Below are 18741 nucleotides of genomic sequence, written 5' to 3' on the forward strand. Positions count from 1 at the left end.
TGACGGAAAATAACATGATTGGCACATCGATTAATTTTAACAAAAGAACGTTAAATACATTTCTGTTGAGAAAATAAAAATAATAATTATTTTCATTCGATACTAGTATTGTTTACATATTGACAATTAATAACCTAGAGAAAAAAAATTATTCAAACAATAAACAAGTAAATTAGTTTTAATACGTATTGACTAGTGTATTACATCTTATTTTGTCATAATATTGAGAAAATTAAATCGCATTAAACTTACTTTGCTTCTTGTCAAAATATCGCTGACATTCGATCGATTTTATCCATGACCTGGAAAACTCTGAGTCCGTTTCCGCTTGTAAAGCAAAATTTATTGCTTTTAAAACATTTATTAATTCGTTTTAAATCCACGGGGCGCATATTCGCACGCGCAAATATTGCAGAAACTGCACGCGCGTAGAAGATTAATTCGAAAATGACGAGAAGCATCGTAATAGTACATGCAATGTGCAATGTGCCATTTGAGAATATCATTGGAAAAGAATTTTTAGAAATATACAGAATAGTTGGAAAATGTGTAGTAAGCTGTTTTTGTACGGGATTTCTTTTTCAAGATAAAAGATTGTGAAAGTACGATAGTCTTCTGAGCACCTAACGGATAAATTTGTAACTTTCAATTCGATCACATCTCTCTAATAATGTTTCTATGCAGAACGCATAAAGTTATAGATTATTGTTATTTAACAAATTGTAACGGAATATTTTCAGTTCTTTTATTTAGACAAATCAGAGACACTCGAATTGTTGTTACTGTAGTTTGGATTTGAAACTCTTCAATGTCTCTTAAATTATAAATTAGAACTTCTATGTAGCATCCGAGTTTTAGTTAAATATATACGAATTTTCAATATACTCACGATCAATTAATTCGAAAATGAAAACTTTTATACAAAAGAATGTTCAAAAATCGACCTATCTTTGGGTCAGGAATCGTTTTCTATCTTGCTGCAGTGCGCATTATAGGACAGCCTCTACGTGTCCTGTTAAAACTATGAAACAATCTAATGCCGAACCACCTTGCATTTTGTTGATCACCAGTGACAGTCTTGCATATACAAATAGTATAACACGAATAGCATGCTATCAAGAATAACGAAGAGATCGTCGTGTTCAGGCAAGGATCATCACGAATTTACCTTGCATATCTTGTCAAGGATTATCATCCGTGACAATGCGGTGTTAAAACAGTATTTGGTGATCTTCCAATCTGTATTTGCAAGATAGTATGTACAGAAAGAAATTAAACAATTAATGTTTCCGGGTCTGTACTTTTAAGAAAGTGATAAATATTCAAACATTTACTACATATTGAGTAATGATTGGCAAGTAACATACTGTATTCTTTACAAATGTTTTCTTATATTTATGTACCTACAGTTTAAATCTAATCTTGTTTCCATTACGGGTAATTACGATCTGAAGAAATACATATAGTAAGTCGATTTCGAACATTATTTTTGTTCATAATAATAAAACAGTACATATTATTTTTAGACAGTCTTCGAACACTTTAAAGACTTATATTATTATAAACCGTTATAGTTAAGAATATAATAATAAAATTATCTTTTTCATTCGCTCACTTATTACGTAACTATAGGAATTGAGTTCGAAGATATTAAATCGTTCATTTAACTTTCGATACGACGAATGCAATTACGCAGTTTTTATCATTAACAACCCTAAAACTATTCTTGAACACACTGCATGTCATAAAGAATTTTCCGATTGCCATACTTCGTCTCCTATTAGCTATTGATCCATGAATTACGGAATACCTTGCTTACATATATTACGTATGCTCGTTTCGACATTAGAATCATCATACTAATTAGAATGCGTACCGTATCACGCCTTCAACCACTTTATTATTCCATTATAAAACCAGCTGTAGAATCAAAACTTTCTATTTTATCCCTTAACCTTCGTACCATATAAAAAACTACAACTGGTATAAAGATTATACTTATAGATGACAAACCATTTTAAAAATGTATCAATCATCGATGAGCACTAATAGGCGAATATAATTGATTAAATAGTTTTACTTTGTACATCACACTTTGTATAATTTATTAAAACAGTACATTATGTCATTTAATACTAATAATAATTTAATCTCCTACAGATTTATACACGGATAGTAAATTTCCAAAAAAGCACCCGACAGAGTTTTAAACGTCTTATGGACTGCATTGGGCATAAGTATCTATGTTTTAACAATTTTAGAAAAATTAATATAAAACGAATATATCACTGTTAAGGTAAAAAACTAATCCTTCGAATAAATCGGCTCAATGTGGTTGGCTTCATAGATTATTGTTATTGCATTGTACTTTTCAATTGTAATGCATACATTTTTTCGTACTGTCTCACAATCGAATGCCACTCACGGGGATAATTTCGTTTCATAAATTCGATTAACGTCCGAGCATGTTCCCTTTCTCGGAATGTACAGCCACGACAATTGTTATGTAATGCTTCCGGCAACAATCCTGTAAAAATGGATTATGTCAATGTATATAAAGATTTTTAAAACTAAATCAAGTTTCAGCAACGTCAGTTCTGTGTAACAGATTTCTTGCTTGAAAAATATTGTTGAATCATAACGCCATTTAGATACACATCGATACGTACGACTGTTGTGTCGATTAAACGAAATATGAAACAGCAAAACACACGAGAATTGTTCTCGACAGTGTATTTTTTTTTGTTTCTTTCTCGTTTATTATGCGTTATACACAAAGACGTTAGATGTCTCGACCTTTAATGCAAATGTTTATGTAAAAAGAGACATTTGAAATATACATCCATTATATTTACCGAGTTTCTGTCAGTACACAACGAGATTTATATGTACCTAAAAATGAAGTCTAAAATATCTCTGTTGTGATACCTTAAAAAGAATTTGATACGATGGAAGTTATTATTTTTCTAATGGAACGTACAGTGAGTGTCACTTAAAATCATACATCTTAATACTTGCAAGATTTGTGTTTATAAATTGATTTTATTATAAAACTTTTGTTCTGTACTTAAAGTTAAAATAATTTATACATAGACACTTTAACCTGTTTTATTTAATATTCATATAAAGTTTGTAAACTGAAAGTTTCATTTTTAGAAGGTAAATTAGACGTTTTCAGAAATAACATGCCAAAATCACTTAAAATCGTACATACGTATCTAATTACAAGCAATTTTAAATAAGAAAAAGGAATTTAATACTGTGTAAAATAACCACAATTAAATATTCAATAGTTTGTAAACGACGAGGCATCGATTGAACTAAATTTTTACATAATTCTTTTAAGATATTTTTGCATTCTATTTGTAGTACATTTTTTAATAATTGTTTCTTACAATGTTGTGTAATCTAATTTTTTTTCCAAATTATTCTTTAACATGTTCAAGTAACTCCACTTATCAATTTTGTAGTCTATAAATATTAAATTTCCGATGCTATTAGCAGAAATGCACCCCCTAACCATTTGTGGTTCTTCAAATTTGATACTCGATCGGAGATTTCTCATATTCTATTTATCATTTGTTTTTTTCCATACTGTAACTTAACTGTTTGATGTGAATACATTAAATTTCCATTCGTCGCTAAATATAACGTATTTCTAAAAGTTACAGTGTTTGTTAAAATTTAACTTGGTAAATTCGATTTGCTTGTTTTAATTTTACTTATTAATATGCGGTTTGCTGCAGACTGTACGTCCTAGATGATTGCTTCGTCTTAATAATCTTCCGATGGTTGAATCACTTATTCTTTTATTTAAATACTTCAATATTCAGTTTTGATACATTAATAAAAGGATTATTTTTCTACAATTTTCACTACCCAACGTTCATTTTGTATATTTAATTTTTTATTTACTCTTGTTTTTATTTTATTTGATATGCGATTACATTTTTCTATTGATGACTTTTGTAATTTCATTTTAACATTTATGATTTCTATAATAATGAAGAACAAATTCACATTCCTCGGTACCAGTTTGGCTCATTTTAATATTTTTGTCTCAATAACATTATAACAATGCTTATAACGATGTAAAATATTTAAGTCGAGCAGAAAATAAAGCATAGCCAACTTTTAAGCACAAAGAAATCAAGGATACTAACTCTTTTACTAACTGTACGATTTCAAGTGATTGACGATTTTGGTGTGTTACTTTCGAAAACGTTTAATTTACTTTTAAAAAATGTAACTTTGTACCTATTTTATCCTTAAGTATATGAAAAAAGTAATTTATAAGCAAACATGTTGTAATTATTAAAATTTACGATTTTAAGTGATCATTCTCTGTATATGCATGTTTTTAATAGATTCAGAAGGAACATAATAAATTGTGCAAACTTTTGTCGAAAAATTTCGAAATAGAAGGCATTCCAGGTTTTGTTGAAGAAACCAATTATTTTGTCGTTCGACAAAACTTATTGAGCAACCTATTACATGGTATTCTCCCCTTTTAAGTGCTCTTCTCGTTAATGATTTTAGTTCCTTTATCGACCGCTAATTTTAATTTTTTACTAAATATTTGGTTCCTTATTTTTTACAATAAATTATTTGAACCTCTATTAACCATCCCGAATTACCTTAACATTTTAAAGCTTTTTTCATCAAGAAAATATTACAATTTATGCGTGTATCACAAGAATATTAATGAATTTAAGTTAAATGATTTTTGCTAATAATTTTTTTCTCGCTCATACTTTTAACATAATATTACTGTAACTTGATTCGAACTTTTTCTAGAGAAAATCAAAATTCAGTCTATAGCAATTTTTGTAAAATATAATAGATATAATATATATAACATATAAGTTATGTTGATAACGTTTAAACTTCACACTTATTAGAAACTTTCTTAATCACATTAATATTTAAAGCTTAAACATCAAGAATTAAATACTTCATTATATTTAGCTCAATAAGTAAAATGCGTTTGACTAAAGAACATTCGCGCTAAGAATCGAAAATGTTATATACAGAGTGTATCATTTAACTCTTTCGTCCAAATTTACTTGTAAACTATATACTGTATAAAAAATATTCACAAACTTCGAGAACTAGAAGTAAGATTCATCAAAAAAGTTCCAATATGTTCCACTGGAGAATATCTCAGTAATTACTAATTTTTTAGCCGATATATCTTAATAATTTTTTATTCCGTATTCAATAGACTTTTGAATGTCATGACCAAATGTTGCACATAACGATTAAAAAACTCAGAATGGTTTTCATATTTTGATAAAAAGATGAACTAGCAAAAAACTAATTGTAATTAGTTTAATAATTATTGTACTGTATACTCCCATTTATATCAAACAACTTTCATTTGAAACATTCTTTTATGTAGCATATAGTTTATAAGTAAATTTGTGTGAATAAGTTAAATGACTTACCCTGTACTTTACATTGTAGTTTTGATTAAAATGTGTTAATAAATATATCAATATATTTATAATAAGTATTAAACAAGTATTAAACATATGAAACTATTGATCATGCCAGGGATATTAGAATTTCGCTTGTTTCGTTTCATTGAATTAAAAAAAATAAACAAATTGTAATCAATGCGTAATGTGTTATATTTTAAAACTCACCTTTAATTTTTTTCCCTATGAAATCACAACGGCCTCGATTCAAAATACATGCGATTTGTTTTTCTACAAAGCGTTTGTCCCTCAAGAGATTAGAAATGTCTTGCGCTTTAACAAAATTTGCCAATACAAGAATACTTAAAATAAGAATAATTGGCACCTTCATGTTTAATTTCGAATGGAAAATTAATTGAAAGTCAACTAACTATTAAATCGTGTATATTCTTTGAATGAGTCGTTCAATTTAGTCTTATATACGAATCTATGATCGAGGTAAAACTGGTTATTTCGTGTTTCGGAACTCATGTTTATATTTCCTCCCCTCTCTAAGGGTTATCGTTTTGTCTAAATAGGCATTACATTATATTTTCGTAAATTTGACTTTCTTAATCGTTCATGGAAAGCAATTATCGAAAGACTATGTTAAAATCAATTTTCTCTCCATTAATGTACATTTCCACAAATGACATTCTTGGCAACTATTTAGTTCCATATTGCCATGTCTCGGTAAATTAAAGTGGATACGATTAGAATGTGTTATTCTGTGAATATGAGTATTCTTATTATGAAATGTTAATGAAATGCTATATTATACATAGAACTTAAGAGGTCAGATAAAAATAGGAAGAACGTTTAATTTGAGTGAAAGCGCTTGTAGTTCGCAAAGTGAAAGCAATTATAAGGAAAATAATATCAATATCACGTAAAACTACATGTAATATGGAATTGAGTAAAACTAGATTAAATTTAATTCATTTTTAATAGTAATTTTATTATATTATTGCACGTATTAAAATTCTGAATAACTGGAAGCTAAAATCATTTTCTTAAATTCTTTTCAACGTATTATAGAATGGATAATTTTTTCAAAACGGATATTTAACAACAAAACTCCAATCGGAAAGGGATATTAAATGGTTTTAAAATATTAATGGTGATTTCTTTGAAATATTGAAATACGTATACAAATTAAGTAAACTCTTTTTCACGAAGTATAAATTTCATATATATAAAAAATAAAAAATCTGTACGATGAATTTTTTATATTTTTGAATATATTCCTACATTTTTAGTAGACTCAATATTTAAAGTTTGTTAATCAAGTATAGTGTGAACTATAAAGAATGTTAAATCTGTCAATTGTTAGTAAATATTATGTTAATCAATCGCTTTTCTGTTGTTTAAAGTGAAATAATAATTATAAAATTATTTTTGGTAAGAAATAGTCTTTAGTGTAAAATACTGACGAAGAAGGACAAATTTCCATCTCCTTCTTATATTTCCTTGGACAAGTGCACACAAACGTACAACTTATCGTTTTCATGTAATTTTGATTTTAATAATGTTAACGGTAATAGTTCCTCTTATTCAAAAATTGATATCTTTGAAATTAATAATTATGAAGTTTATAATATGAATTTCCGATTAAATATAAAAGTGTTGTTGATAAGAAGAGGGATCTTGAAAGAGAGAAAAACGGAAAAGGAAAAAGAAAGGATATGTAACGACTGACAATTGAGATATACTGGTTATTCACCTACAGATTTGATCGACTGTCTTTTTTATAAAATAGATCAGCGACAAGTATGATCGACCCAACTTGTGGGAAAATCTCCAATAAACCTCTGTGTGTATAAACCACGCTGGGACAATGTTTTTAATAAACAGGCTATATTTTCAGTGCATGTTTGCCGAAAACGGTATTAGTATACTAGTCCAATAAAGTGAATTCAACAGAGATGTAGTTCTCTATTTGACTGCTAATAAAAATTATTTGAATATTTTTGAAAAATTAATAAACAGCGTAATATAGAATGAAATAAGGTATATACATATGTACTTGCAAATACAATTAAGAAATATTAAATAATTTACATATATAAAAGGATAGGTAAGAAAGGATGTTGAGATAATTGTTTGAACAGACAATTTTACATAACTTAAAACAAAAATTTTACTTAGCAGAAACTGTAGAGAATACATGTAAAAATAAATTTATTTGATCAGCTTGTCTCTCTAAACTCGCTAAAACCAAATCATGTCACTGTTTCGCCGTTGATGACCATGTTTGCATACCCATTACGCATGTGCGTAAAACCAAGCTGTGTTATACTTTAAGCAAGATTTCCTCTAAGTGTCGCGCGCGTACTTGTTCTTTTGTTGTAACAACGTGTGCTTCTGTCTTTATTCTTCTAATGGTACTGTGGCGGACGCGCACATATTTAACGTTTATAGAAAATCTTACATTAATACTATGTCGCAAAATTTGATGCAATTCGATGGAGATCGATGGGCCCTCTGATGGCGAGTTTGTAAGATACCGCTACACCATTAAAAAATGTTTTTCGGTCATTACATTAACAGTCACTAATTGTCATTATTGAAATGGAAGAAGAAATTGAAAGACAACTTGATGCTAAAGCAGCTAAAACTAACTTAACAGCTACAAATGTAAAAAATATCTTGAAGCATGTTATTACAAATGAACACGTAATGGCAATGGTGAAAAATCGTCTTCATGACACAAAAGATAGTATACCTTTTGAACCCAAATTAACAAGAGCAAAGGCTAAGTACGATGCTACAAAATATATTTTATATAAGTCTTACAAACAAGTGGAATAATTTCCTTAAATGAGAACATTTTCGTGTAGAGAATTAGCAGCAGCTCAAGTTAATATACCATGGCCAATTACACCGTTGAAAAAAACTACATCAGAAGTGCAAGTATTAATTGAAGAAGAATTACCAGAAGACTCTTCCGATGAAGAATATAATCCAGAACAAGATAAACAAAGCGACGATGAAAGAGAAGCTAAAAATTTGACTAGTAACAATATTGATTATCAACCTATAACATCAGCAAATAATTACAATTCATCTTCAGTTGAACAAGCTAAATTACTGGCTGTTCAATATGATTCAGAAGGAATTTTTAAAATTCCTGGGTAATTTAAAAATAACTACATTTATACAATTTACAAATCATTCATATAAATTACAATTATAGAGTTCTAATTGAATGTAAGTATTATTTTTCAGTATTCCTCATGTTCTTACAGAAGAGGAGAATATTGGTCAAAGAACACGTTCAAAGCTTTGTTTGAGTGAAACACCTTTGGAACAAATTGAACAAGCGTTTATACCACCGGATATCACAACCGATATGTATGATTGGGATTGTGAAGTTGATGAAGATTGGGATAATTTTTTAAAGGAATTTACTCAACCATTAAATCAAGAACCTGTAATGGAAGATGATCCAGAAGCAGATCCAGAATATAATATTTTGGAAGATGAAGAAACAGATTTATGTATGCAAACTGCACCAAATTATAGTCTTCTTTGTATGTATAAAACTATTGAAATAATAGAAACAAAATATTTATAGTGGATAAAGAAGAATTACGAGCTGATAAAGCTGTTAAAGTTACTCGCAAAGAGTTAAATAATTTAATTGCAGAATTGTTTGAGTTTACTGATAGATTTTCAAAGCAAGAGCAGGAAATTTCAAAGAAAAGAAAATCTCCAGAAAATTCAAATTCATTGATTGAGAATAATACTACGGTGAGAAAAAAATGTTATTTTTACATTTTATCCAGTTTTGACCAGAAATCTAATTTTGTGTTTTAGAGTTGTTCCATGATAGATTTACTACCCATTTACAAAGAACCTGAAATTCACAATTTAGTGAACACTACTCAGCAACAGTTATTGGCAGTTCAACTTCGTCAACATGTTCAATTAATGGTACAACATTGTACTATGACATACATGCATCCAGATTTACATTTTCAATCAAAAGCATGTAAACAAAATTTAAATAGCATAAAGTAAGTTTGCACTTGAGAACTTTGTAAATTATAAATGAGCAATGTATGGTAACTGTAGAATCTCGTATACTATTTATGTCAGGTATTTAAGCAATGGTCCCAATTCTGCATTTAATGCAGCAAATTTATCAGATGCATTAAAATTAGTGTCTGATTGGGAAACTAAATTATTGGATAATAAATTTTGTGAAGATTTTAAAAAAACCATTGCAGATGAAGATGCAATAAAAAAAATATATTTTACAAATAGGTGGAAATATATCCCTAAATTTCATCCAGATCTAAAAAAATTATTTATGGAAAGTAAAGCTTTAATGTATCCACAACTTTTACCTGAGATACCTTTTAAAAGTGAATTAAATAAATTTATACGCTCTCCATATCTAAAATCAGAGGAATCGTAAGTATACATTATTTATAAAAATTGTGTAATATTTCATTAAAGTTGTTTTTTAGCTTAATTGCATTGGGTCTTGAACAATTTCTGCCATTTGTTGCGTCCAAGCCAAGAAAATTTAAAAGTAAAAAGTTGCAACTAATGGATGCAGTACAATTGATCATTCAATATTTAGTACCATGTAGAGAACCTCAGGGATTACTTCATCATATTCAAAAGCGTCGAACTGCAAAAGACATAAATCCAATAAAAGTATGTAGTGTGCTGACTGTTTAAATTACAAAACTTAAGTAAATATATTTTGTTGCAGCATTATTTCGAAAAGGGTTGTGCTCCTAGAACAATACATTACATAACAGCTGAATATGATCTTAAAGCACCAAAAGATCAACCAATAAACTTTTTATCTTTAGAGTGGCAGTCTTACCTTAATAATGTAAGTATTTAATGTGAAATATTAGAAAAAGTTTATTGTTTATTTTCTTTTTTTCTTTTTTACATTATACTTACTCCTTTAATTAATTTATTACAAGTACAATAAGACCCTGTTTAATGCTACCTCATTAAATGCTATTTTATTTAGTGTTTTAATTTCTAGGAACATACTCTGACTGTTAACCAGAGTCTTACTGTATAAGGAATAATTCTTACACCATAAAAATGAAATAGTGCTAACAAATAAAGAAGTTCTTATAGTTTAATATATTCATCTAGTTCTATAATAATTTATATTTATTTGTACAGACAGAACAGAAAATTGATTTATTAAAACGAAAGCATATATTGAACTCGTATAATGATCTTATGAGAAAGGACTGTTTTACAAATAAAAATTATACAACTATTTCAAATGCTCATTTCTTACGTAATCCAGTTGTAAACGTATTACCAAAGATTTTACCAGCAAACACGAATCCGAAAAATTTGAATAAAAATATATTAAGAGACGCTTCACCCTTAAATGAAAACATTAACTCTGAGGATTTGATTAAAGTATCAAACAACAAAACAAATATCATATCACATAATTCAGATGCAAGTAAAGAGCATACACCGCATTGCAATACCTGTTTAAAAATTGTAACTACACAAGAAGAAGTAAAAGAAAAGACAAATAGTAATGAGTTAAAAGTAGAAGTTCAGAATGATATACTTACAAATTCATTTACATCCAAACAATCTAAGTTTTCTAAAAAATCTCCTGAAATGGTACAAGAATTGCCACAATTACGAAAAACTACTCCCAGGTTAGCAAAAACCAAAAGTGCACAAAATATGAAGTTGATGGCTCAAGTTTTAGGACCAAAAGGATTATCATCTAATTGCAATACTTTAAAATCTAGAGAAAAAAATGATTTGGATAAAAATTTGGAAAAAATATCAACTTTGTCAAAAACAGTAAGTACAATTTTCATATATTCTAATACAATAAAATTAATATTTTCAATAGTTTTTATTGTTGTAGGATAATGAAGATGAAATAGCAGAATTAATGTTAGCCAGTACGACCATAAAAAAAGATTCTCTTAGTAGGAAAAAAGCTAAAGAAGCTAGAGAGCTAGAAAATATTAAGAGACTTTTAGAGTCTGAAAATCCACTGACTGAAGAAGAAAGAGGATCAAGTATGTTTTCTTTGATAATAATAGCAACTTCAAGTTGAGTAGTAATTAATTTTTGTTATGTTATACAGAATTTGCAGCATCATATCTTCAGAAGTTACATTTAACATTAGAATCTAATAGTCCAGAAACATTTCGATCTGTGATAAAATTATATTTAGATTATTATGAAAAATTAGATAATATTAATCAAACAGAGAATGATTTATCTTCTAATGCATCAGGACTTTTACAAAATGGAAAAATTATGGAACAAACAACAAAGGATAAAGATGCAATAGCTATCAATTTATACCAAGATGTGTGTGAAAAGTTACATGAATATCCTGAACTTTGTACAGCCTTTTTACTATTTTTAAAGCCACATCAAGCTGCAATGATGGATAAGACAATGGAATACATAATGCTTCAAAAGATGAGCGAATTTATTAATGTTGCTCAAATATATTTTGCTAAACAACCTTCTCGAATAGCAAAAATGATGCAAGCTATCACACAACTTTCGTCTGATCCTCAAACAACGTTAGAACATGTTCATACAACTATGGGTCCTATTCTTAAAGGACATCCTTTAGTCATGGATTTATTTCTACAAATATTACCCACTGCTAAACCACCAGAAAGGTAATGTTTGTAATTGCGGCATTTGTTATTTTACATTAAATAAAGAAAATTTAAATATTACTGTATATAAGAAACGATATTAATTGTAAGAGGTATATTTATTTTTAAATATATATTTCGTTATTTTACAGCTTGTTTGCATCGTATATGTTTGAAAACTTAATGTGTCCAGTGGGACCATATGACAAAAATAAAATTTATACCGAAGATGCACCGGAATTATATGAAAATATCGAATTGCCAATGTTAGCATCCCAGGAAGACCCTTATGGGGGTGAAAATTGTAGATGTAATTGTCATAATAATGATGATTCTACTTTTAAAAATATTTCCGAACACTGTGTTTCTTGCGGTACAAGGGTAAATACTTTTATTTATTTATTTTTCAATATTATTTTAGATAGTCTCAAGTACATAATATAAGTAAAATAAAATTTTAATGAAAACTATAATTAATGAATACATCTATCAGGTATATCTTGTATAATGATTCAAAATTAATTTTTGTTATGAATGTTTTACAATCAAACTGTGTGAGATATAAAAATAAAAATTAGGGAGCGTGTACAAATCTATTGTCAGAATTATATCCATATGGTTAAAATGAAAAGAGGTAATTTAAAAGAACAATGGTGAACCATACATTTTTGTATGTCATACCTTACTACATATTATAAATTTGAGACTATTTGGTATATTTATAACACGAAAAGTTGATTATTTAAAGTAACAAATTAATAAAACAGTTTCTCAATGGAAGAATATATCTTCAAACATCTGAAGGTTTAAGACCTGCTAAAATTATATTTCCTGGAGCGGATGATGAAAAGTTAGAAAACATTGCTCGTGTATCTTTGAAAACAACTGATAAATCATTTCCATCTATTACATCCAAGCAACGGAGAAAACCTTCAAAGAATGAATCTAATTCTGATGAACAATATCAAAAATCTTGTATGTCAAAAAATTCACCCATGAAAGATAATGAAGAAGGAGGAAAGGTAATTGTAAAATCTAAAAAAAATATAAAGTCTCCATCAAAAACTGGAGATCAGAAGAGAGGTTTAAAAAGATTAGGAAGTATAGATCATGTAGATGTAAATACAAAAAAAATGCGTATGACACAGTGCAAAAATAAAAGAGAAAAGAAAACAGATAAACAAGAAATAAAATTAGAATATACAGATTCGCATGTTGACTATGTGAAATTGAACGAATCTTTATCTACAGATTCTAAAAATTCTATAACAGAAATAACTGAAAATACATTATCAGATATAGAAACTGAAATGTCAAATTGCAGTACAAACAAAACTGATCCATCTGATAAGATTAAAAGTACTGTTAATTTAAATACTGATGTGAATATTAAACCATGGACACGACAAGAAGACATGATTCTGTTGCAAACTATTAAAAAGGAATATTCTGAGAATTCTCTTGCCATGGTCAGTAAAATTTTAGGAGATCGTACAGTTAATCAAGTAAGTCATTTCATATTATTTTTGTTAATTTTCAATACCATGTACCTAATTAACGTTTTATCATAGGTTAGAGAAAGATGCGAAACACTTTTGTCATTGTTAGAAAAAATGATGTAACTATACTTTACTCACAGAAAATTTAATTTTATTGAATAAACCAATTTGTGAAATTTCACTGAATGAATATAAGTAAGTAAATCACATTTTGCACAAAATATATTAACATATATTTGCTTCGTACTGCAATGAACTATTGACTTATTCCTGTACAGAATTACAACAGATTTTTTTCTAACAGTTTTACAGATAATTTTAATATAATTTTTAATTGTGGGAAATTGAAGATAAAGCAAATATTAAGAATACTTTAGAGTAATAAATAGAAACAAAAAATAAAATTACATTATGAAACCTTGTTTATAGTATTTAGAGTTAATTTTTTATTTCAAGTCAATATTTTTTAATATTCCCAATTGTTTCAAATATTATTAAAGCATCAAATTTCATATTACATAAAATATCATTCATAAGATTTGATGTACTAGTTAATTGTTATATTCAAAAGTGGTTTCAATTGAGCAAAAAAAAAACAAATAGAACTGATTTGAGTCCTGGAAATTAGTTATCTAATACTATGTCATTGAAAACAAAAGTGACTGAATTAAACTGATTGTTGTAGTCAATAAGATTTTCAATTTAATATGTTTATGTTTTGCAGTTTAAAAATATTATACTTACAAAATATGTATTATAAAACTATTACATATACTACTTAAAAGTTGTACTTTTTATTTTATAATTGAATCAAAAAGAATTGCAAATTTTTATAAATACGAAAAATAATATATTTTATAAAGTATGCAATCAATAAATTTATTTACAAGAGCATTTACTTTATTAATTTGTTGAATTATCTTATATAATGTGTTAAATGTTAGTTAAAAAAAATAATTCAATATTTAATGCTCAATTATTAATTCAATATTTATTCTACATTCTGCATTATATTATTATGTATTTTAGAGTATATACATTATTAGATAATTAAATAGATAATTTAGCACTTGTAAATGGTTTAAATGATACTTTACTTGCATAAAATAAAAAATGTTTTCATACTCTGCAATATTCAGTTGATAATTTTGTAAAACTTTTTGTTTCAAAGACGAATTCGAAAACAGAATTGGTCTAATACTCTCAAACTTTTAAAAACACAGAGTTCTTGTAAAAATAAGATATTACATAGATAGTCCAACTTAGTTTTGAAAGATAGAGGTAAGTTTCCTCAATATATCAATGTACATTTCCATTATATTTTATTATACTCAATGATTGTAAATGGCCATCAAAATTTAATAAAGAGTCGGTGCATAAACTTTTTACAAAAATTTTGTTTAACTAGAAAGTAAAGTATTATTTTGCAGTACGAATTTTTTTTTATTAAAATATTAATCTAAAACTAAGTAAGTATGCACTAATAGATCCATTCAAGGTACAGTATCTGCAAAACATTATATATATAGAAAACAAATATGATTATTTGCCATTGTAGTACCAATACGGTTATACGTAGCTACTCATAGATTACTGACGAGTTAAGAGCCAAAACAAATGAGCAATGGTTACATGGCGACGAAGCATTATGCGTATGTATCAAATTGATATTTTCTTGATGTGAAATTAAGTTATATAAAGTATGTGAGTTATAGTAAAATATAACTGAAGTTATATAAAAATATAAAAATAGTGCGTAAAAAATTTTACAGTCATTGAACATAACAAAATTTAATAAAACTATACATTGGTAATGTTTAAGAAATTCTGCTTTATCTTTGAAGATTAAATTTCTAGATTTTTTAAAAACAGACTTTACAGTTTTTACGGAACACATTCTTTACCCAAATAATGCGTTTTTTCAAAACTCAAGCACGTTAAAAATTAAAAGTGATTGTAGAAAAGTAATTCTTATTCCAGATTCGTGCTTGGAATAAGAAATTGTACAGGTATCCACTAAGAAATATTGTCCAACAAAATTTCTGTTAGACAGTATTATTTAAAACGGTAAAAATATTCATGTTTTGTTCAGTTTGTGATTTTACTATACAAAATGACTTTAAACGAAAATATTTGATGTTAGAATGTTGAATAAACTTCTTTAAAAATAATATTGGAAATTAAGAATTCATTAAAAGATTATTGATATTTTATAATTATTTCATTACCCATAATAAAATTAATTAAAATGAGGTTTTTAAAATTTGAAGTACATATAACATTCAAATAATTTCAGAATTATTTGTTTCACTTTTCTAATATATTTAAATATTCATACCCTCTAATTAAGTTTGATTTAAGTTAATATATAATTAACTTAATTTAGTTAATTAAGTTTAATATATCATATATATATATAAAATAATATATATATTATTATATATTTATAAGTTTGATTAAGTTTAATATATGAAACATTTTTAATTCTTTTCCTGTAAAATATTACATTTCCAATTCATATTCTTAATACTTATGTATCATATTGATAAGTGACTGAAGGAAACAAATTACACATACAACATACAAATACTCTTTTGTACATGAGATAATTCATTTAATACATTATACAAAGTACAAATAGTCTAATATTTATTTTCGTAGTGACTTTTATGTACATAAACAATCTTCAACAATGAAAATTTCATAAAAACGTCTTCAAACAAGTATTCATGTATTATGTTACCACAGTTTTTATGAAATTTCATACTTGTTACGTCTCTTACATTTTTTTTACATTTATCTTGGAGGTGATCTTAAGGGATCTTAATAATAAATATAAAGATGTTAAATGAAACATAAGAAAAGAGTACACAAATAGTTCTTGTTTTCCAAAATCTGAAAAAATGACAAAGTACGTTACCATAGTATGTACACTTGATAAATTACATTATCACAATATGGAACGTCGTTGCTGTAGTTTTGGATTAATCATTATTTGATCACATCCAATGTGTGTGTGATAAGCAAACGTACAAACTATGTAAATTGTATTCGCGCACGCGCACGCATCCGTGTGTTGCGCACTATATGTATATATAATTTTGTAACATCATATATATGTACATGGGTATTCTTGCAAAGATTAAAACTTTTCTTTGTACCAATTATCTGCACAATACATGTTACAAAGATATAAAATAAAAATATTTTAAAGTACTTCCATACTGTCTATATCTACTCCTATATCAAGAAAGTCTTCTTCATAATTTTGAACATGCCTTTGTACGAGTGAATGTTCTGAATGATCTGGATCATCTGTTACAGGACTAGGTGGTGGATTAGTCACTGTGCGATCAGAATCCATAGGCATTCTATCCATACCTTCTCCACGTCTTAATCTCGCTTCTTCAGCTATTTCCCGTGTAGAAAGTTCTGCCTTTGTTAATAAGGCAGGAAGATCTTTTTCTGAACCATCTAAATTATGAAAAATATTTATATTACATATTGATTTTTGAGCAGTACTTGTAAAGCAAAAAAATACTAACTTTCTAGGCATTTAATTAGTTCTTGTGCTTTTTGCCTCCTTGCAGTAGCATCAGACTTTTTTTGTTCAGCATTTTCTTTTTTATCATAGTAAAAAATTTCTCTTATTTTTTCTTGGGGGATATGTTTATCATTTTTTACTAACCATAAATAAACACCCCCTGCGGTTCTTCTTCTTGATCCATTCATTATCAACATACCACCTCTTTCTTCAATTTTTTTTGTTTCTTGAAAGAAATCAATAGCTTTTTCCTTGCCAATTATATCTACAATTCTCCCTATAAAATACAGAAGTTATTTAAGTAACTATACATACTATGTAGATGTATAGATCTTAAGATAAAATAGAAATATATTTCTTACTTATAAGAAGATCCTTTATCTCATCAAGCTTTGATGTTATATCAGTAGCCACATCTGCATCAGTCGATTCAATTGTTGTATTTAAATCTGCTATTTTTCGTACAGTTCCTTTTTGATTATCTATATCCATTGAATTACATCTCTTTCCTAATCTTAATTTAACATTACTTCTGTCAGAATTTGTTCTTTTATTTGTTAATCTTCTTTCACCATCTTTTTCATCCTCTGAACTATTATTGTTATGATTTTCCATATTCCATTTACCATTTACAGAATAATGATATGGAATGTTATAATTTTCAACATTACGTTCCTGATATCGTTTTTTTGTTACACCACACAATACTAAATCTTCTGTTAAAGAATCCTCTTGTAACTGTGTACACCATATTTTGTACTTATCACTTTTGCCTCCCCAATTTTTGGTAGAATTTCTTGATCGTTTTAGTTTTAATTTAGGCCTTTTACTTCTAATATGTTCAGAATCAGAGTCTGAATCACTTTCAGAATCTACAGAATCATCAGATTCATCGCTATAACCCATTTTCACATGTTCCTCTTTATTTGAAACTGGATGTGGCCTTTCCAAAACATTATATGCTTCAATGTCACTTGCCTAAATAGAAATATATTAAAATAATTAATGCGTACAGTGTGTTATAAAATAAACAGATTTTTCAGCTATTCTTCATGAAATATTTTTAATGATTCTATCATAGCACTCACAGAAGATAGACAAATTTTATAACTACATTAATGTAATTTATATTAAAATAATTTTATTTCAAATGCAAACTTTAACATGCTAATATAATTTTTTAAATTTAAATAGGTTAGACTCCTGTCAAATAATGAGATTATCAAATATCCAACCTCATCATCGATAACTTCGCCTTCTTCAAGTTCTAAGGGTTCTGCTTCCATATTCTTCTTTTTTAAAAATGATAATTTCTTCAATGAATAATTACCGAATGGAATTACAGTCACCGAATAACTCTGAACAAGTTCTTTCGACTACTCCTATCTTAACGTTAGTTTTTTCCACAGTTCCATCATTGTCGCTACCACTCTTGGTGTGTTCTATGCTTGCAATTAAGTTCTTTCTATGGATTAACCTGATTTCCCTTTACTAAAGGTAGAGGGCCTTAGATAGAAGAGCGCAACTAGTTCTCGATTCTGATTGGTGTGAGGTTAAAATCTCATATTTGTATGTACATCTATAGTTTATTTACTGCTTAA

At 27.5% G+C, this 18741-nt stretch overlaps 3 protein-coding genes across 8 annotated transcripts; 1 reads left to right on the forward strand and 2 right to left on the reverse strand.

Moving 5' to 3' along the window:
• Nucleotides 1–2190: 2190 nt before the first annotated feature.
• LOC143152336 (allergen Tha p 1) lies at nt 2191–5811 on the reverse strand. The gene is made up of 2 exons (XM_076322331.1): nt 5649–5811; nt 2191–2527 (listed from the first exon to the last, which is right to left on the reverse strand). Exons 1-2 carry the CDS (start codon nt 5809–5811, stop codon nt 2355–2357), a joined length of 336 nt encoding a protein of 111 aa, XP_076178446.1. The 3' UTR covers nt 2191–2354.
• A 1942-nt stretch (nt 5812–7753) lies between these two features.
• Nucleotides 7754–15857, forward strand: Mute (gon-4 like protein muscle wasted). Of its 5 annotated transcripts, none has more exons than XR_012993490.1 (15): nt 7754–8218; nt 8300–8593; nt 8688–8959; nt 9037–9212; nt 9279–9478; nt 9561–9878; nt 9935–10127; nt 10186–10311; nt 10620–11273; nt 11341–11497; nt 11566–12118; nt 12250–12478; nt 12865–13602; nt 13669–13791; nt 15577–15857. XR_012993490.1 is itself a non-coding variant. In XM_076321725.1 (14 exons), the coding sequence occupies exons 1-14, from the start codon at nt 8031–8033 to the stop codon at nt 13717–13719; spliced, it is 4149 nt and encodes a 1382-aa protein (XP_076177840.1). In that variant the 5' UTR covers nt 7754–8030; the 3' UTR covers nt 13720–13886. The 5 variants fall into 5 exon arrangements, 3 of the variants coding, with proteins under 3 accessions (XP_076177840.1, XP_076177842.1, XP_076177843.1); XR_012993491.1 differs by lacking the exon at nt 15577–15857 and adding an exon at nt 13901–13963; XM_076321725.1 differs by lacking the exon at nt 15577–15857 and having other exon boundaries at nt 13669–13886.
• Nucleotides 15858–16183: 326 nt separating this feature from the next.
• Nucleotides 16184–18573, reverse strand: Phax (phosphorylated adaptor for RNA export). Of its 2 annotated transcripts, none has more exons than XM_076321582.1 (4): nt 18376–18573; nt 17503–18118; nt 17142–17417; nt 16184–17070 (listed from the first exon to the last, which is right to left on the reverse strand). In XM_076321582.1, exons 1-4 carry the CDS (start codon nt 18424–18426, stop codon nt 16805–16807), a joined length of 1209 nt encoding a protein of 402 aa, XP_076177697.1. In that variant the 5' UTR covers nt 18427–18573; the 3' UTR covers nt 16184–16804. The 2 variants fall into 2 exon arrangements, with proteins under 2 accessions (XP_076177697.1, XP_076177698.1); XM_076321583.1 differs by having other exon boundaries at nt 18471–18556.
• Between the last annotated feature and the right edge of the window lie 168 nt (nt 18574–18741).

This window comes from Ptiloglossa arizonensis, chromosome 10, assembly GCF_051014685.1.
Source record: "Ptiloglossa arizonensis isolate GNS036 chromosome 10, iyPtiAriz1_principal, whole genome shotgun sequence".
NCBI lineage: Eukaryota > Metazoa > Arthropoda > Insecta > Hymenoptera > Colletidae > Ptiloglossa > Ptiloglossa arizonensis.